The 19,655-nt window shown below is 58.3% G+C and overlaps 1 protein-coding gene across 14 annotated transcripts in view; it reads left to right on the top strand.

Moving 5' to 3' along the window:
* CACNA1G (calcium voltage-gated channel subunit alpha1 G) overlaps positions 1–19,655 on the top strand; it is a 66,360-nt gene that overhangs the window by 33,832 nt on the left and 12,873 nt on the right. For 3 of the 14 annotated variants that reach the window (XM_074342798.1, XM_074342802.1, XM_074342791.1), the window contains 15 exons: positions 729–914; positions 1,013–1,127; positions 1,207–1,362; positions 4,142–4,210; positions 5,673–5,757; positions 5,841–6,034; positions 6,835–7,263; positions 8,122–8,222; positions 8,445–8,568; positions 10,358–10,426; positions 10,558–10,742; positions 11,557–11,683; positions 13,152–13,277; positions 13,856–13,945; positions 14,525–14,717. In XM_074342798.1, coding sequence (XP_074198899.1) covers positions 729–914; positions 1,013–1,127; positions 1,207–1,362; positions 4,142–4,210; positions 5,673–5,757; positions 5,841–6,034; positions 6,835–7,263; positions 8,122–8,222; positions 8,445–8,568; positions 10,358–10,426; positions 10,558–10,742; positions 11,557–11,683; positions 13,152–13,277; positions 13,856–13,945; positions 14,525–14,717 — 2,249 coding nt within the window. Of the gene's footprint in view, positions 1–728; positions 915–1,012; positions 1,128–1,206; positions 1,363–4,141; positions 4,211–5,672; positions 5,758–5,840; positions 6,035–6,834; positions 7,264–8,121; positions 8,223–8,444; positions 8,569–10,357; positions 10,427–10,557; positions 10,743–11,556; positions 11,684–13,151; positions 13,278–13,855; positions 13,946–14,524; positions 14,739–16,559; positions 16,614–19,655 lie in introns of all 14 variants that reach the window. The other 11 variants (XM_074342800.1, XM_074342803.1, XM_074342792.1 and 8 more) reach the window with 5 other exon arrangements.

The following is a 19,655-nucleotide window of genomic DNA, read 5'->3' on the forward strand; positions in this document are numbered from 1 at the left end:
CAGCCTGTTCCTCTGAGGTGAAGGGATCTGGAGTCAGGCCCCACTGACCAACAGGCCCCCAGTTCCCCCAGCTGGGGATTCTCCGTGACCCCCATGCTCTGCTCCACCCTCTCCCTAGGCCCTACGTTGCTCACTCAGAACATGGCCTCATGTCTCCTTTGTCTGGGCCCCTCTGAAGTCTCCTCTCGCAGTTGCATTTCCACGCCTTGTCCTCAGCCCCATGCAGGCCTGGGGTGGGCAAGGACCAGGGAGTTGGCTTTGGAGAGGGGTTGGAGGAGGTGTAAGGCCCAGCCAGCTGTCCCTGCTCGCAAAGTGCTCGGAGACCGCAGACGCCAGCAACTTACTTTAGGGTTTCCAAGACCTTGGGAAAGTGCTCCACCCCTCCCCCGCCCCCCAGGCCCCAGGCCAGGAGAATTGCTTTATTGCTTTTTGGAATTGGCTTTAGATTTCATTAGAAGAGAACAAAGCAAACATTCCATAACTGTTGCATTGGCCGATGGAGGGAGAGGGCCTGCCTGGAAGGGAGGGGAGGGGAGAGGAGGGAGGGATAGAGCTGTCACCCAGACCTTTGCCTCTTGAATCTCCTGCCTGGAGACCCGAGGGCCCATTAATGTGCCACTTTCTCAGGCCGTGCTGGCCAGTCCAGGTCCTCAGGTGCTGCGGGGCTCCCCGAAGGGTGGGCGGGAGGAGGTGAGCACGCAGCAGGCTCAGGCTCCGGCCCTTTGCAGCGTGTGGGAGATCGTGGGCCAGCAGGGGGGCGGCCTGTCGGTGCTGCGGACCTTCCGCCTGATGCGGGTGCTGAAGCTGGTGCGCTTCCTGCCGGCGCTGCAGCGGCAGCTCGTGGTGCTCATGAAGACCATGGACAACGTGGCCACCTTCTGCATGCTGCTCATGCTCTTCATCTTCATCTTCAGGTGAGGGCAGGTGTGGCCTCCGTGCCAGCGGGACGAGGGCCTGAGGGGCGGGGGTTGCTGGGGCCCTGATCCCCGCCTTGTGGTTCCTATGTCTTCAGCATCCTGGGTATGCATCTCTTTGGCTGCAAATTTGCATCTGAGCGTGATGGAGACACGCTGCCAGACCGGAAGAATTTTGACTCCCTGCTATGGGCCATCGTCACTGTCTTTCAGGTACCAGGACAACAGGGCAGAGTGGGCAGGGAGGTGGGGTGCCTCAGTGAAGGCCCTGACTCCCGTCATCTGCCTGCAGATCCTGACCCAGGAGGACTGGAACAAGGTGCTCTACAATGGAATGGCCTCCACGTCGTCCTGGGCTGCTCTTTACTTCATCGCCCTCATGACCTTTGGCAACTATGTGCTCTTCAACCTGCTCGTCGCCATTCTGGTGGAGGGCTTCCAGGCAGAGGTAACCCCCTGCCCACAACAGTCCACTTCCAAAAGGAACTGGCTGCCTGGCTAGGGCTGTGGTGGCCTGGGGAGGTCTTGCAGGAAGCTCCCTTCAGACAAGGCTGGGGAACCAGAGGTGGGAGGTTGCAGGTTTCAGGCAGCTCCTCAAGACAAGGTGGTTATGGGAGGTCCCTGGATCCAAGGTTAGCTGCCAAGTGGACTTCTCACTCAGAGTCGGCTAGGCTCTCCCCCAGAGAGCGGGACAAGATAAGTGTCGACATGCGGCTCAGCTGGGTCCTCGCGCACAGGTGCTCTTGGGGACATCTGGAAGAAACCCATCTGAACCTTGGGGTTGGGGAAGCTTGCATGCACGTCATCTGAGCTTCAGCTGAGCTGGTGAAGATGCCACCAGTGCCCAGGCAGGGCTAAGCTGCCCAGGGTGAGAAATGAGCCCAATTAGCTGCGGGCATAGCAGAGATGAGCGTCCTATTTCCAGCCCAGGCTCCATCACCTTCGTCACAGGCAGCATCATCAATTAATATTGATTTACATCGATCCCGCCCTTGTCCTGCCAGCACGCAGCCTCTGCCTGAAGGGCCGCGCCCCACTCCGCTCCCTCCGCTCTGCCCCTCTTCCCACCCGAGTCCCAGTGTCACAGGGCAGGGCGACTCAACCTAGAAATGCTCCAGGTTGGGCATGGAGAAGCTCTCGGTCCAGTTCTCTCTGGGTGACCCGGATGGAAACTCCCGCTGCGGCCTGGTCTATAAATACCCAGCACACGGTGGAAAAACAAAAATCTATTTTCCGACTCTTTCCTGGCCTTGCGAGGGAGGGCTGTTCCCCGTGGGCCTGGCTGGGCTGGTGGGTGCGGGTGTGTCTACCCTACACCGGCCTCCTCTCGCTGTAATTCTGTAGTTACCCTTTATAACATTTTTCTCCGCCACTGGGAGGCAGTGAGGGCAGCTGGTGCGGGTAGTGGGCCCTGCCTCTGGTGATGGCTGGGCCTCTGGATAGGATGGGCAGACACTGGTACTCTCCTGGGGTAGGACATTTAGTTACAGTTTCCCTGGGGCCTGAAGGGTTAAGGGGTACCACTGTGCTCCCTCAAGAACCAAGCTCTCTGTGGAGACCCACCACTTGGCCGTGGCTCTTGGGCTGTGGGAAGAGGAGTGAGTGGGGATGGGGGTCCTTCAGCCCCTTCCAAACCACAGCTCCTGACAGCTGAGTTTCCCTCAGAAAAATTCCCGTGGAACTCTGTGGAAGTGGAAAGCATCCTGAGCATATTCCCTTCCCTCACATGGATGTTCAGCCAGATTGGTAGTCTTGGAGGTGCCCGGCGCAGGCAGCCCCCTCCCCATCACTGGTCTTTCCAGCAGACACCTTGTTAAACTGAGAGCTGCCAGACGGTCTGGTTGCTAGGCAGCGGCAACGTCTGCGTGTAGGAATGGAGAGCAGCCTCGTCCTCGGGACTGACCTGGTCACTCTGGCCCTAATGGGGGCTTATGGCTGCCCCGGCCGTGTCCTGTCCAACCTCCGGTTACGAGTGCCTATACCCAGGGTGGGATGCTCTGGGTCTCGGGTGGGATGGAAAAAGGATTGCAGGCTCAGTCTCTCTCCATGGAGGTGGGCAGTGGCATGGCCCTGAAGTGCCTGTGCGAGGAGCTGGCCCAGCTGCTCACTGACCTGCATGTGGTTGACCAACACCTGGGCTGAGCAGAGAGGTTGGTCACTCAATGCCAGTGGCCTGGGCACCTCCAGCGGCATTGCCTCAACTCTGTGGAGTTTCAGGGGGCACACATGTGGCTCTGAAGGAGCCCTGCCATCTGGCAGAAGAAGCCGGCTTTTGCTGCTGCGATGACCTGCTTTTTGACAAATGAGGCAACTGACCTCAGTGGAATCAGTGGCTGCCCCCGTTTTGTCAGTCTCAAGGGTGGCCCCCTGTTGGCCTTGCCACCCTGCCAAGAAGTAGGAGGGGGCTTCCTGGGGGACTTGGCTGTTGATCTCCTGACTTGCAGGGGGCAGTGCCCTGAATCCTTGTGTATTTATCATCCTCACACTTAATTAAATGAACAGGCAGCAGGCCCTGTGTGAGGCCATTAATTGATACCAAACAACATTGTAGCTGTCATCCCAGTGTTGCTTGTCACATCGCATCCCAGTAGGAGCAGCTGGACCCATTCTGATTTGGGGGGGTGCAGTTAGGAATTAGGAGGCCTGTCCCTGCTCCTGGCCTTTTGTCTCCTGCCCACCGCCTCTGACTTCCATTCACCTCTCTTTCCCATCCTCCCTGCCCGGTCCCCAAGCCAGTGAGAGGCCAGCTGGAGACTCAGGTTTAAGGCCCAGATACACCTCTTATTCTCTGTATAACTTGGGGCAGCTTTCCTAACTTCAGCCAACCTCAGGTGCTTCCTCTCAGATGCTGCTAGCTGTCCCTCCTTCCCAGCTTGGGAGGAGGTGAGCTAATGTTAATGAAGCAGTTTTGTGATGCCTGGGACACCCCAAGTGAATAGTAGCTGTTATTATTAGGATTACTGGGGGGCTCTCTCTCCTTGCCTGCCCTTGCCCCCATTTTTGTGGCCTCTGGCCTCACCCTTCAGATTCATTCTGGCTCCAGGGCTTGTGGTTGAATTCTGGAAGGCCATTCTGTTCCCTTTCTTCTCCTCCCCTGCCCCGTGTCTCCTTTCCCCACTGTCGGGTTTGCACCCCTCCTTTTCTTCATTCTCTTTCGACATTGCTGATGTTTGAAAGCCCGGCGCCTGTGACCAGCGCCCGTCCCCTACCTCCCCCTCTCCCTGTAGGAAATCAGCAAACGGGAAGATGCGAGTGGACAGTTAAGCTGTATTCAGCTGCCTGTCGACTCCCAGGGGGTAGGTATGCAATCCTGAGTTGGCATGCCCCCTGTGCCCCGTGCCCCTCTCCGCCTCCGTGTCTGTGCTCGTGTTCACGCTCAGCTACTGTGCAGCCTGTGGTAGCCGTGGTGGTCGTTGGTGTCATGACGTTTGCTTTGATTTTAAGTCCCTTCCCCCTTGAGGATATCGAGGGGCGGGGCTTCCTCGTCTGCGCCCTGTTCACCCGCAAAGGGCACCGATCCGTCCCGCCAGACTGGTGGTTGGGCTGAAGAAGGAAGGGACTTAGAATCCTCTGTGTGCACGTGTGTGGTACACCGCGTGTGCGTGTGTATGCTGTGGTCCCCGAGGAGTCCGAGTCATCTGGCCTCAGTGAAGTTGGGATCTGTGGCCGCCGACTGTGCTCCCCCATCTCTCTCCCCTCCTCCTTGCCTTGAGCCCCGGTTGGAGACCCCACAAGCTGCCTCAGCTCAGAACTAGTCTTTGGAGGATTGAGGGGGCAGGGGTGCCTTTTGCCAGAACGTACCAGAATTCTAAATCCACTTCCGAGTTTCTGGCCCCTTGACCACCCAGGAGGTCTAGCAGGTATTGAGGGGCACACTCCTCCTCTGGCCCTTACACAGAGCCTGTGCCCTCCTGCTTCCTGCACTGGCACCAGAATTTGGGGCAAAGCCAGGATTCCCATGGGACCCCACAGTGCTGTGCATCCCGAGCAGCCCCCTGGAGATCCCACTTGATAATTAAAGGCCTCGTTAGGGATGTAAACTGAGTTAATGAAAATGATCCCCTGAGATGCCAATTACGCAATATTTATGTCCTTATCAAAAGTAGCAATCAAGTATTTCTTAATAACTTCTTAAGGAGAAGTGTGTAATTACTGGGGAACCTACTGACCTGCTAAGGAGGAAGAAAAAACTGTCCCAGAGTCAGGGAGAGAGGCAAAAATGGGACTGGGGAGAGGCTAGGGGCTTGGGGAAGATGGAGGGAAGAAACAGAGGTACTGAAGTGTCATCCTTGGGCTGAGGTGCTCTGTCTGGGGTCCTTCAATTTCCTTCTGGGGTCATCAGGTCTGAGGCTCAGGGGAGGGCAGCCATGGAGGGAAAGCAGAGGGCACAGGTGGCCTTTGGAATTGAGGCTCTAGTGACCGTTTCACTCAGGTCCCCAGCTCCTTCCAGCCTATGCCACCTGCCCGCCTGGCTGTCCCCTCTCCCCTCAACCATGCCTGGAGCCAGTCCCATTCAGGCTGGTCATGCTGTGGGTTCTGGGGGTAGCTGTGGCCTTCACTGAGGTGTCAGAGGCCCTGGGGCGCCCTGGGCCCCAGGCCCGGGTAATCTGGTCTGAGCTAGTGCATGCCTTGTGCCGTGGTTGCTGGTTCCTGTGGCCTGTCTGTGGTGTGTGTGTGTGAAGACAGGGAGACCTCGGTCCATCCCGCCACCCCCTGCCCAGCCAGGTTCCTAAACGGCCCGCTGCTCTCCCACCCTAGGGAGATGCCACCAAGTCCGAGTCAGAGCCCGATTTCTTCTCGCCCAGCCTGGATGGCGACAGGGACAGGAAGAAGCACTTGACCCGTAAGTATCTCTCCTGGGAGTGTGGCCCTTGGCCCTTGGCCAGCCTCCAGTGGACTCAGGGTGTCTCCCTCTCTCCCCACCAGTGGTGTCCCTGGGAGAGCACCCAGAGCTGCGGAGGAGCCTGTTGCCACCTCTCATCATCCACACGGCCGCCACGCCCATGTCGCTGCCCAAGAGCTCCAGCACCGGCCTGGCCGAGGTGCTGGGCCCCGCCTCCTGCCGCACCAGCAGCAGTGGGTCGGCGGAGCCAGGGGTGCCCCACGAGATGAAGTCACCGGTAGGGGGTGCATGTGGGTGCCCGACTGTACAGATGTCAGGAGGAAAAAGAGGTGGAATGGGCAGGCCCAGGGGAACAGCCCCTGCGCCATGGGCTGGACAAGGCCCAGGATGGGTCAGTGGGGCTGGTAATGCGGCAGCTGCAGTAGCCACTGCCTTGTGGGCCAAAGAGCAGGATTCTAATCTTGCTTCTTCTGTTCCCTGAGTGACCTTGGGCAAGAATTCCTGAGCTTCCTCTGTAAATGGGAGGCCCCTTCCTCCTTAACACCTTGACATAATAATAGCAAACCCCATCCAGTTACTAATTCTGTGCCAGACACTGTTCTAGACATGGCTTATAAGTATTCTAACTGCATGTAATCCTCACAACAGCTCTCTGGTAGGTACCAGTATTATCCTCATTTTACCGATGGGGACCTGAGTCTCAGATTGCCAAAATGATCTGAGGGAAGATCCACAGAGTACAGGTGACAGAACCAGGCTTTTAATCTAGGAGGTTGGTGTCAGGGCCCATGCTCTCACCGTTGTTTCCTGCTACCACTCAGCTAAACGAGGAATAGATACTAACATCATATCTCTTTTACAGATGAGGAACTGAGGCACAGAGAGGTTTAGTAATTTGCCCAAGGTCACACAGCTGGTTGGAGTGAGCCATGATCTGAATCCAGGCATCCAGGTCCAGGGCTCCTGCCCACACCTGATGTGATGCCAGAGAGGCTCACAGGAGATGGGATGCATGTGAGGGCGTGCAGGGCCAGGAGGTCCTGGCTGAGACCACTCCTCCCTTGGTTCACCCCCTAGCCGAGCGCCCGCAGCTCCCCACACAGTCCCTGGAGTGCAGCGAGCAGCTGGACCAGCAGACGCTCCAGCCGGAACAGCCTGGGCCGTGCCCCTAGCCTGAAGCGGAGGAGCCCTAGTGGGGAGCGGAGGTCCCTGTTGTCGGGCGAGGGCCGGGAGAGCCAGGATGAGGAGAGCTCAGAAGAGGAGCGTGCCAGCCCAGCGGGCAGTGACCGTCGCCATGGGGGCTCCCTGGAGCGGGAAGCTAAGAGCTCCTTTGACCTGCCGGACACACTGCAGGTGCCCGGGCTGCACCGCACAGCCAGTGGCCGCAGCTCAGCCTCTGAGCACCAGGACTGCAATGGCAAGTCGGCCGCGGGACGCCTGGTCCGGGCCCTACGGACCGATGACCCCCCGCTGGATGGGGACGATGGCGATGACGAGGGCAACTTGGTGAGACCCCTGTGGGCACAGTGGCCTCTCACCCCTGACCTTGAGTGAGGGGAGCTGTGCCTGATCTCGTGCAGGGCCGGCCAATCCCCTCCCCGGTTCTATGGCCTTCAGAGAGTTACCATCATCCCCAAGGGATCTCAAGGGGTTTCATCCCTGAAGCCAAGGTCCAAACAGCCCCTTTCTCCCTCAGCCCACCCTGCCAAGCCCCAGAGCCTCGTCATGTCTGGGGTGTGGCTCTGCGTCCTTGGTGGATAAGAATGGCTTCGGGCAAATGTGTATGAATCTTTCATGGCCCTCCCCCTGTGACTCAGAAAGACCCATCACTCATCTCTCCAAACCGATGCCCTCCCCGGTCCCCCCCTCACCTCAACCTCATCAAAAGCCTTGACTTCACACTGGTTTTTACCCATTCACCCCTTCCGCAGCCCCCTCACCACCACCTTTAACCCTGGGGATGGGGCGCAGGGACCCAGGACCTCAGGGTTAGCAGGTGAGGAGGGGCCAGTGTCTCCTCATCCCAGGTGTGTCTTTGAACAGTCAGCCATGATGGGGACAATGTTTGATAATTGATGTGGCTTCCAAGCCCAGCGGGGAGGGAAGGAGGAAGGGCAGCCAAGGGGCTGGGCTGGAGGCAGAGATAGGAAAAGAGAAGAGGTTGGGGGAGGGGTGGAGGGGGGAGATGGAGGAAGTGAGGCGAGCTCAGGGGGTGAGAGGGGGCTTGAGGGAGGTGGGGAGGTGGTTTTAGGAATCCAGGAAGAGAAGCTGGGCAGAGGGCCAGGCCGGAGAAGAGAGGGCAGATAAGGAGTGAGGGCCACTGAAGGCCTGGCCCTGCTCACACCGCTGGCCGTCCTTCTACAGAGCAAAGGGGAGCGAATGAGAGCCTGGGTCCGAGCCCGGCTCCCTGCCTGCTGCCGAGAGCGAGACTCCTGGTCTGCCTACATCTTCCCTCCTCAGTCAAGGTCAGCAAGGGGTCCCTGACCTGCCCCCTAACTTCTCCTTCTTATGGGGAATTCTCCTGTGACTCCATCCCCGGGATGCTAGAAGTGTCCCCTGATGTGGGGGCTTGTGAGAGCAGGGCCTCAGACGGGAAGGGCCCAAGAAGGGTAGCGGCCCTGGGGCAGTGCCGCCCCTCGCGGCTGCACCTTGCCTCCCTCTAAGCCTTTGCCTCTGTCCTGGGGCAGGTTCCGCCTCCTGTGTCACAGAATCATCACCCACAAGATGTTCGACCACGTGGTCCTCGTCATCATCTTCCTCAACTGCATCACCATCGCCATGGAGCGCCCCAAGATCGACCCGCACAGCGCTGTGAGTCATCGGTGCCCAGCCCCTCCTGGGTTAGCGAGTTTAGCACCCATGGAGCAAGCCAGGTGGGCAAGGAGGCCCAGGGAGACACAGTCAGGGAGCCAGGAATCTCCCTTAGGTCTCCCTGACTCTGACCCTGGTAACTGCTCCGGCAACTGGCCCCCTAGGATGCCTCCTGTGTCCCTCCCCTGCCTCCGTTTCCCTTCTGTGACACAGCAGTCCAGCTGGGAGGATGGAGCTTGCTCCTTGTCTGGGGAAAGTGGGCTCTGTCACACCTGGCTGGTTGCAGGTGGCCTGTTCTTGTGTGCCAGGGGCTTGTGAGGCCTGCGTGTGAGTCAGTGAGTGTCTCAGTGAACGGTGAGGCTGGCCCTGGCTGGGCTGCGTGGCAAAGGGGCTTGGTCTCACCAGGACCTGCGCACTGGCGGGGAGGCATCCTGCCCAGCCTGCCCGTGAGGGATGCCGAGTTGGGAAGGGAAGCTGCCCTTTGCTCCTCTTGGTCCTGCCAAGTCACAAACAAGTAGGTTTTCAGGGGCGTTCGGGGGAGCGTGGTCACTGACCCTTGGCTGTGAACCTGTCAGTCTTCCTCAGAGGGAAAGGAGAGGCCACAAGCCTGAGTATCTGGACACACTCCCACAGGCCTGACTTCTTCAGGATGGGCCCAGCTGGTCCTGGAGCCATCTCTCCGCAGCCTGGCATCACAGCCCCTCATTCCCCACGTTAGGGCTCTAGAAGGCTGCTTCTGTTGCCCCTCATGGCATCTTGTATCACTTGTTTGAAGGGGCCCTCTCCCCTCCTCTCTGCCTCCCACACCACTGTTCAGATTTCAGCATTGCTGGGGCTTCTGTTTTCCATTAGGGTGGACTCCAGCCAGGCCGGTTGCAGGGGTGGGGTGGAGGGAGCCTGAGGAGCGGAGGGGCCAGCCTGGGAATAGGTGAGCGGACACAGCACCCGGGGCCTGTGTGTGTGGAACAGGGGTGGCTGGTCACACTGGCCCCCTTGTCTGCCTCCTGCCCAAGGCCCTGCCCATAACTCAGTGTTGCCACGTCTCTCCCCATCTTCCCCTCAGCCCCTCAGGGCATCTCTAGCTCTGTCCAGTGCGTGCTTCTCCCCCTCCCCTTTCTCTGCCTCTCACTCCCTCTGACACTCACGCTTTGCCTGCTGCCTCTCCAGCTCACTGCACCCCTTTCTTGGCCACCCAGCCATGGAATCAGCCCAAGATATCAAGGGATCAGTCGCCTTCTTTCCTACCCTGTCTCACCCTATGCCTGGCTTAAATACGGTGCCTGAGGGTGCACAGCCTGCACTCAGGCCCCCAGCTTGCCCCGCGGCTCCATTTCTGGGGCACACAGCAGGAAAGCAAGTACGTGGAACAGAGAAGAGAGTAGGATGGGGGCATCAGAGATCAAGCTAAATCCTGCTCCAGTTTTAAGAAAGGAATCAGTGAATAGGGCCTGACTTATGGGGCTCAGATGACAGCACTGCAGTGGGGATCACTTTCCCCTCCAGGCCTCTCTGGGAGGTGGAGGGGCAGTTCTGTTCAGAGGCAGGAGTGAGACTGTCCGCAGAGCTGCAGGTCAGTCAGGGGGCCTCACGCTGGCTCCGTGTGTGTGTGTGTGTGTGTGTGTGTGTGTGTGAGGGTGTGGGGAGTGGGGAGACTGCCTACATTGTGGGGAGAGTAGGGACTGCATTTCTGAGTCAGATGTTGGAGGCAGTTCCTGGCTTCTGTGTGCAGAGCAGACCTGGCCCAAGGAAGGGGTCCGGGTGGGCAACAGCTGTCTACTCTCTCTTACAGGAACGCATCTTCCTGACCCTCTCCAATTACATCTTCACCGCCGTCTTCCTGGCTGAGATGACAGTGAAGGTGATGGGGGTCGGCGTTGGGTTGGAGCCATCTGGCTCCTGGCGGGGTTGGAGAGGATCGGCGACAAACGGAGGGCAGGGCTGGGGACTGCAGGGAGGCAGCAGAGATGATGACGCAGCGGGCATCCTCAGGTGGTGGCACTAGGCTGGTGCTTCGGGGAGCAGGCCTACCTGCGCAGCAGCTGGAACGTGCTGGACGGGCTGCTGGTGCTCATCTCCGTCATCGACATCCTGGTGTCCATGGTCTCCGACAGCGGCACCAAGATCCTGGGCATGCTGAGGGTGCTGCGACTGCTGCGGACCTTGCGCCCGCTCAGGTGCCCTGGCCAGGCACCCCCCACAGCCAGCACCCTACCTGCCCCTGCTTCCTGCCTGTCCCCCACTCCGGACATCACTTGTCACTTGGTTTAACTACGGCCCCAGTAGGCACCCTCCATGGGCAACCCCCCCCCCCAGTGTCCCCTCCCCTCGACGTGACATACTCCTGCAGGCACAATACAAGGGGCCATAGCAGGGAGGGCCCACATATCCTTCAGCTGCAGCTCTCCCTTGGGTGGCACCCTCAGGGGTGACCCTCTGTGCTTTCTGTGAAGTGGCAAACTGTTTCCAGCTTTCTCCCTCATCCTCACCCCGCCCCCGCGAGGGACCACCCACCAGGTAACACTTCTAGTGAGAGATCTGCCCTCTCAAGAAAGTCTCCCCAATAAGGCAGAGATTATAAGCCACCCCAGAGTCAACTTTCCATGGATGGCGACCTGAAAGGGGCTGATACTGACTGACTGGTGGGGTTTCCCTGCCTGTGACAATCCACCTCCTCACACCTTCTCTCCTTGCCGGCCCCCGACATGCTCCGCACAAGTTTATCTCCCCATCCCCACAACACTGCATCCCTGGGTTGAGTCACCACCCCAACCCCATTAGTAATACCTTGACATCCTGGAAGTGGAGGTGGAGGTGCGGGGGTTGGTGGGGATGTTTGCCCAGTGCACCCAGAAAGCCAACCTCTTCCCTCTACTAGAGCCCAAGATGGGGACCAGTGAGCCAAGATGGGAGGGGGTGGCCAGCAGGGCCAGGGGCAAGGGAGTGTCCATGCTGGGGAACCCCTCTTACCCACCGTCACTCCCTCCCCAGGGTAATCAGCCGGGCACAGGGGCTGAAGCTGGTGGTGGAAACGCTGATGTCCTCGCTGAAGCCCATTGGCAACATCGTGGTCATCTGTTGTGCCTTCTTCATCATTTTTGGCATCCTGGGGGTGCAGGTTTGTGGGGGTCTGGGGCCAGCTGTCAGTATAAGCCTGGGAGTGGCATTCCTCTTGGCTCTTGGATGCTGTGGCTCGAACTGCTACCGCCACCTTTACCCCAGAAAGGAATAAATAGGGACACTTCCCTCAAAGCATGAGCTCTTTTGCCTCCTGGGCATTTTGCAGAAAACTGGGAACTTGGAAGAGGCCCCAGAGGGGAAAGAGCTGGAGGGGCTTCTGTTCGGTGCCCTTGCAGGCAGCTGCTCTGCCTCCTCACTCGCTGTGCTTCAAGCGCAGACGCTGGCCCTGGCCCGCAGTCTGCTCAGGGATCCCCTCCCTTCCTTCCCTGCTGGAGCTGGGTGGGCTGACGGCCAGGCCTGGGGATCCAGGGCCAGACAGCTGGGCCAGGTTAGCAGCGAGCTGGCAGGCAGGCGGTGCAGACCCCAGACGAGGCAGGAAGTGGGGGCTGCTGGGGAAACTTGGCCTCTGGCTCAGGGAGGGAAATTGGCTTTGGAGGAAAAAGAGAGGGAGTTGCCTGCAGGATTCAGCAGGCGCCTCTGGGAGCCAGGGGAGCCCCTCCATCCTGGTCTTCCAGAGCGTCACCCCCAGGCTCCAGATGTTTCTGCTGCAGCACGGAGGGCTGGCTGGTAGTCCAGCAGGGAGCTCCTGGATGGCTACCTGCATTCCTGCCCCTTCCTTTGGCTTCCTGGAGTGTCCGCTCAGCCCCGGAGAGGGGGCTGTTCTTGGGTTTCCTGGAATTCTCTAGCTCCAGAGACCAGGCTAGGGCACATTTGCCAAGGCTGTGTGGTGCTTCTCTGCAAACCCTGTGCCCCTTCCCCTACTTTCTGGCCTACTTAGGCCCCCTGGTCCTCTTGTCCCTCAAATCCCCCTCCCATAGTCATAGCCTGGTCTGTTCCAGAATGAGGGTGAGTTTTCCAGTCAGAAAGACCTGAGTTCAAGCCCCTTTTCTACCACCTACTGGTTATGCGACCTTCATGGTGAATTTACCTCTCTGAGTCTCACTTCTCCTCATCTGTTAAGTGGGGTCTGTAATACCTTACCCGTCCCCACCATTAAACCGGATCCCTTGGCCCCTCCCCGAGAGTGTCCGATTCAGTGGGTCAGGGGGCGCCCTGAGAATCTCTGTTTCCAGCTTGTTCCCAGGTGATGCTGGTGCTGCTGGCCCAGGGACCCCACTCGGAGAACAACTGGCCTCGCCCTTTGTAGAAAATGAACGAGTGTTCCCCCTCCTTCCACCCCCTCCCCACTCCCCTCCCCAGGGACCTCTCCTTCCTCTCTAGGGTGTCTGCTCCACGGAGCCCAGGGGAAGTGGTGCCCACAGGGGAGGTTCCTGTCAGTGTTTCTCTGACTTGGTGAATATCCTACCCTTATCCAGGGCCTGCCCTGAGCTCTTGGGCCCCAGGGCTGGTCTGGGCTTCCTGTGCCCACAACTCTTGTCTCTCTGTCTCCGGGTGTGTGTGTTCAGCTCTTCAAAGGGAAGTTCTTCGTGTGCCAGGGTGAGGACACCAGGAACATCACTAACAAGTCTGACTGTGCTGAGGCCAGCTACCGGTGGGTCCGGCACAAGTACAACTTTGACAACCTTGGCCAGGTGAGCCCCAGGCTCCAAGGTGGAGGTGGGAGTGGTGGCAGGAGAGGACATAGGTCCATGCTTAATGATGCGTGCAGGGCAACTGGCTTGCCTCTGTTCCATCAGCTAATGAATGGGTCCTATGGTATCTCCTTGGAGGGGAGTAGTAAGGATGCAGTGAGTTGGGGTATATATTTGCTTAGCATGGTACAAGGTGCAGGCATACTGTCATGACGAGTCTTTTTCTTATTCCATGTTCACAGAAACAGAAATGTAAGAAGTGAAATAGCTCACTCGGTTTTGCTGGTTTGTTTCCCCACCCAACCCTGGTTTTGGCTTCTGGCTTTCCAGGGCTCTAGGGTCCCCTGCTCTACCTGGCTGAGGCCAGAGGGCCTGATCATTTCCCAGGGCTCCTCTGACTTCATACCAGCCATGAAGTCTTGGGACAGAGGGCTTTCCTGGGGCCTGGAGTGTGACTCCAGCTGACCTCTGAAAGGCTAGGGTCCCTTGAGCCACTGCCAGGAAGTGCTTTTGGGGGAGGTGGTGGGTGGTTTGGCCACTCTAAGTTTCAAATGGTCCTCTCCTCCCCTTCTCCCCAGGCCCTAATGTCCCTGTTTGTGCTGGCTTCTAAGGACGGCTGGGTGGACATCATGTATGATGGACTGGATGCTGTTGGTGTGGACCAGCAGGTAGGGCTGAGGTGGGCCGGATCCATCTTTGGGCTCAGGTCACTCACCATGGGCCAACTCCAGGTATGGCAAGTGCAGGCACTGGACAGAAAGACAGTGAGGCAGGTTAGCAAAATACCCTCAGAGAGGTATCCCTCTTACGGCAGAAGCTGTAACTGGTGGCCTGAGAGCAAATCTGGGCATGTCTTACTGGCTTGTGACATACTTAAATTTTTTTTTAACTAGTGGTAAGCAATTAAAAATTGGCACATATCACATGAAAATCCAGAGTTGGGCCTACTCAAGAGATGTCCAAAGACCTGGGAACCCTGGACCTGCATTCCCTATGGGCAGGAGTCAGCTGCAACAAGCAGCAGCGGCCTGTTTTAAATAGAGGGGCACAGCCTGTACTTTGCCATAGTCCCCACCCCTCCCTGCTGCCCAACACCAGACCTACATCATTCATTTGCATCGCCTGCTGGGTCTGTGTAGCTAACTGGGTGCGCAGGCCCTGTCTTAAGGAAGCCAGGCTGGGGGGCAGCACCCGAGGCAGTTCCCCTCAGGCTGATGTCGCCGCCTGTCCTCCCCGCTCCCCACCAGCCCGTCATGAACCACAACCCTTGGATGCTGCTGTACTTCATCTCCTTCCTGCTCATTGTGGCCTTCTTTGTCCTGAACATGTTCGTGGGCGTGGTGGTGGAGAACTTCCACAAGTGTCGGCAGCACCAGGAGGAGGAGGAGGCCCGGCGGCGGGAGGAGAAGCGGCTACGGAGATTGGAGAAAAAGAGAAGGAGTAAGGAGAAGCAGATGGCTGGTCGGTAGTCTTTCCACATCTCTCTGAGTCGTGCCTGACCTTGGCCTTGCGACTGCAGGGGGCCAGGAGCCGGGGCTGGGGGCCAGGAGAAGACGCTCCCACCCCCTCCTCACCTCCTTCCCCTCCGGAGCATGTCAGCCTTTAGAGCCTGCATGAAGCAGACCAGCTCAGCCCTGAGCGGGAGGGGGAGCTACCCCCACCCCACGGGGCTCCCGGTCTCAGCATCATGCTCTCCAGGTGGTGCCAGGTGGGAGCTGATGCACAGCCCCTCCCAGCTCGACTCTGAAAGGAGCTTCACGGGATGGAAATCCTGATACATTGCCCTGTGCGGGTGTCCAGCGACCCCGGGCTTGACCCAGGTGCCAGCCTTGCCCACCCCACGGTTGGTGAGCAAGCATCTTCAACTTGAGGCTGCCTAGTGTCTGTAGCTGCAGGGCAAGGCCTCCGCAGAACCTACAGATGGACTGTGGCATGAGCGAACCCCAGAACCCCCTTTCCTCCTCATCTCCAGCAAAACTCCCTGGCTTCCCAACTGTCATTCTTTTCCCAAGCTGTAAAAAAAAACAAACAAAACAACAACAACCAAAAAACTTCCCCCAGCTCAGGGAAGGTCTGAGGTCACAGAAACTCTAGGTTCACAATGCTCTGGCCTTAGACCCTTCAGCCTCTCGCGGGTGATCTCCAACATCTCTTGGCATTGGCCGTTGAGGCCCCCACCCAATCCTCCTCACGCTCTTAAACCATGGGCGGGCAGAGACTAAGCAAAGGACACGCAGATTCCAGGGAGGACACGAGGGGATGATAGGTGTGGGGGTACTGTTGTTTCTCGGTGTGTCTCCAGGTGTGTCTGCACTTGGCTTCCCTCCCCGTCTTCAGGGCTCCTGCCTGTCTGTCTGGTACTCGACAATCTGTGTGACTCCCTCTCAGTCACTGCCCACGTCTCTCTAAGTGTCTTAATGTGTGGGTTTCTCTGAGCCTTCATGTGTCTGTCTCTGTTTGGTCTGCGGGTTTCCCCTCCTCTCTCCACCCTTTCACAAACCATCTTCTTTACGCCGGTAAGATGTGCGCAGTGCTCTGAGTTTTCCATTTGGTTTGTTGAAATGTGAGTACTACCAAGTGGGTCGGGGGCTGCGGTGCCCCCCTCGGCCCCTGGCTCCATCTCCTGCTACCTGTGAGGGCACCTGGAGCGAGGGGAGGGCTGTGGGAGAGTGTGGGGGCGGTGAGGGCGGGACCGAGCCCATGCTCCCTGTGAGAGGCGGGGCGGGCGCTCCAGGGGAACGGGGAGGAACGCTGGCCCCTGTGCAGCAGCTCTGGGGCAGGGGGCCCATCTTGGCTCCCCATGACAGCTGGGCTGAGCAGGCGCACTGCCCCCAGCAGCCATGCTCCCACCCCTGCTCCGTCCGCCCCTCCTTGCAGCCTGCCTTCTCAGCAGAACATCTGCAGATGGAACTGTTGGCAGGAGGCATGTGTGGCCCTGCCTGACCAGCTGGCTCCCCTTCTGGGGTCTGCAGCCATCTCAGGTGCTGCTGAGGCCGCAGCGCGGGTAGGCATGGACATTTGTTCTGAGGACAGGCTTTCTGCCCCTCCCTGTGCCTCCGACTCCCTGCCCCTGTGACCCTGATGAGCTGTTGAATTGCTCAGCTTCCTCCAGTGCCCTGTGTCACTGAGTTTGGGGCTGGCGCTCAGGGCCAGCCACTCTTGCTCAGTGGACTCTATTCACAGGCAGAGTGAGGTCGGAGCCCAGGGGGAGCGAGCTGCTGAGGGGCCCTGCCCAGCCCAGCTAGTCTGGCCAGTGACCAATGTCGTGTTTCGTTCTTTTAGATCTAATGCTGGACGATGTAATTGCTTCCGGCAGCTCAGCCAGCGCGGCGCCAGGTACTGCGTCTGGGGTTGTGGGTTCCAGGGTGTGGCCCAGGGCGGTCAGGCCCTGCCTACCCCCAGGCCCGCCTCAGGTGTGCGGGGCCATCCTCTTGCTCCTTCTCCATGGCTCAGTGATTCTATCCTCTAGGGTGAGGGGGCAAGGGTCCCTGGGGCGCTGGGCTCCATGGCATCCCATAGGCCTGTGCCAGCCAGACGGGAGGTGAGGGCCTCAGCACGCCCCTCCGTCCAACTTCTGTTGGTGGACTCTTCTTGTCTGGCAAGGCTGCCAAGGCCCGAGCTGCCAGCCCCCTGCGGCCTCTTCCCGCTCCTGCTTCTCCTCCCGGGTCACACCGTTCGATTATTAGAGCTGCAAATCTCTCCTGTCTCCTTTCGTCTGAACGGGAGACTTTGATCCAAGCAAGCAGGATGAGAGGAACAGAGAGGGAAAGGATTTGTTTTAAAAATGTAACAATGAATAATTGAACAGACTCATTAATAGTCAAGTAATCGCGGTGGCCACGTCATCGCTACAAACAGCAGGAATTGGGAATCAAAGGCCTGAGTTAGCCACAAGCTTCTCCCACAAAAGCCAAAGGTTTGGGAGTGAGTTAGGTCTTTCTCTTTGAGAGCTGTGTCCCCGGGGAGGCCCTCCTGGTCCTGCCTGCCCTGCTCTGGTCCTCTGGCTCCTGCTCTCCCCAAATGGCCCCCAGACAGAAGTTCAGAGGTTTTGAGAATCTGTGACAGGGTTGTGGGGCCTCCTTACAGCCTCTGATGCCTCCAACCGATGGTTCCCAACCTGTTTATCCCCAAGGGCCCCCCTTATCAACTCCCCCAATAGACCCCACATTTTAAAAGACTTTGAAGTTGAGAGCACTTCAATAATGGCTTTATTTCACCATTTTTACTAATCAAAGGCACGCCTAATTGCTCATCAAGCTTCTGAGCTGCAGAAGATTTCACCGTGAATGACAGCAAAGAAGGACCGTTTTGCCATTAAATTAGTCTGTGGGGTCTTAGCACAGGCATCTGTATGATTTCTTTTAAGCTTTTAGAAATTTTGAAAAGAACGTAAAGACCCCCATGTGGCTGCCTTCTCGGACTGCTAAGGGCTTGGGACTTCAGGCTGGGAACCACGGGCTGTACCTTTCTCCGCTATGTCCACATTCCCCCAGGAGCCAGACTCCAGCAGACACTGCCCTGCAGGTGTTGGGCTGCTTGATCAAAGGGGACCCCCTGAGCTGCCATTTGGGAGGTCATCCCTGAGGCCCAAGGTGGATGGATGTCTCCTGTCCCCGTGGTGCTGAGCTATAGTGAGACCATCTGGGGGCTCAGGATTCCAGCTGCTTTGTGTCCGGATTGCCTGGGTCCCATGTCTCCGAGTCAGGCTGTTCCTGATGTGTTAGGAAATGAGGGAGGGTGTGGGACAGTGGCCTTCAGATTTTCCCTTATGAGTGCCTCTGGTCTGTAGGCTGAAGAGTCCATGCGTACACACACGACGATAACCACCTTGGCACAGGGCTGGTCCACAGAGGCTTCTCTCCCAAGAATCAACACATGCAGATTCTCGTAGTCCTCAAGACCATCTCCTGACACACCCACTTAATGCTGAACACTCTTGTTACTCTCATACTGCTCGCACACTCACAATCCTCATCTGGGGATGTTCTGCCATGCTCCTGTAGGCACATGCAGGTATGTACGCTGGTTGCAGTCGAGTTTTACCTTTCCAGCTGCTAATGAAGACACAGAGACCCCAGACGAGGGCTCATATCACACCATATCTCTCTTTCCCAAACCTTCTGTTCTGTGTGGTCTATGCTAGAGCTTTTCAAACTTCAGCGTGCATAAGAATCACCTGGAGAGCATATTAAAACAGATTCCTGAGCCCCACCTTGGGAATTCTCTTGGAGTGGTCCAGGGTGTTAGTCCATCTGCACTTCACTCAGCTCACAGGGGATGGTGGTGGTGGGGTCTTGGTCTCACCAGCAGTGTGATGGGGATGCAGTCACACCCTGAGACTAGGGCTGCTGGAATCAAACCCCGGCAACGCACCTCCCTGCTCGTACCACTCCCACCCTGTGCTGCCCCTAGCAACAGCACAACAGCCAGACCCCAGGGAAAGGCAGGAGGGAAGATTCTTTGCTTATCAGGGAAATGGGCCTGACCAGACTCTTGGGGCGAGCAGATCAGCCCCCAGTGATCACTCGGCCTCCAGCACCAGCTCCACTCCCCTCAGCCACTTGTGGCACCTACCTGCATTCACCCTCTCTCCTTCCACTGGGACCCAGTGATCAGGCCTGGCCACAGCAGCTGAAGGTGTGGCCTCTGCCGTGGTGGTCTGTGTCCCTGGGAGTGACCCCCACCTTCCGCCTACCACTCCTGTCACTCTCCTTTGCAAACCCTCTGCCCTGGCTGTGCCTTGGGCTCCTGGTGACCCCTGCTAACTCACTGTGCCTGTGGCTGTCACACACAGCCTCCTGCGCCTCCCGCCTACTCCCGCTCCTGACTCGGGGCTGGGTAGTCCTGGGGGTGCCCTTCTTCCCACTGTCTGAGTCTGGTATTTTCTCCATCTAAGGTTGCTCATACTAGTGGGAGGCAGGGAGATGGGGCCAGGGCTGCCTACATGCCAGTGACCCCCAGTCAAGGGCTCTCCTGGCCTATGGCTGGAGCTCTCAGAGCAACAGACCCACCCAAGGCTCCTCCCAGGGGGTCTTGATTTCTTCTCTGAGCCCAGGTACTTGCCCATAGAACTGAGGTCCGGGAGCAACAAAGGGGTGGCATCATCCAGAGCCCAACATTGGGAGCCTTTGGGCAAACTCTCTGAGGGCAGCCCTGGGCCAAAGCCCCAGGGCTTTGTGTCTAAACCCACCTGGCAGCTGGTGAGGGACTCGGGCTGGGAGTTTAGGTCCTGGCTGGGCCACTGCCTCACAGCTTGCGGACAGCTCACTTTTTGCTGGGCCGCGCGCTCTGTGAAATGGAAGTGTTGACTGAGGAGATGCTCATCGGACTGGCCCTGGTACTCTTTGGACCTGTGCTCTGATGGGGGGTTTCTGGCAG

This window comes from Camelus bactrianus, chromosome 16, assembly GCF_048773025.1.
Source record: "Camelus bactrianus isolate YW-2024 breed Bactrian camel chromosome 16, ASM4877302v1, whole genome shotgun sequence".
In the NCBI taxonomy this organism is placed as follows: Eukaryota; Metazoa; Chordata; class Mammalia; order Artiodactyla; family Camelidae; genus Camelus; species Camelus bactrianus.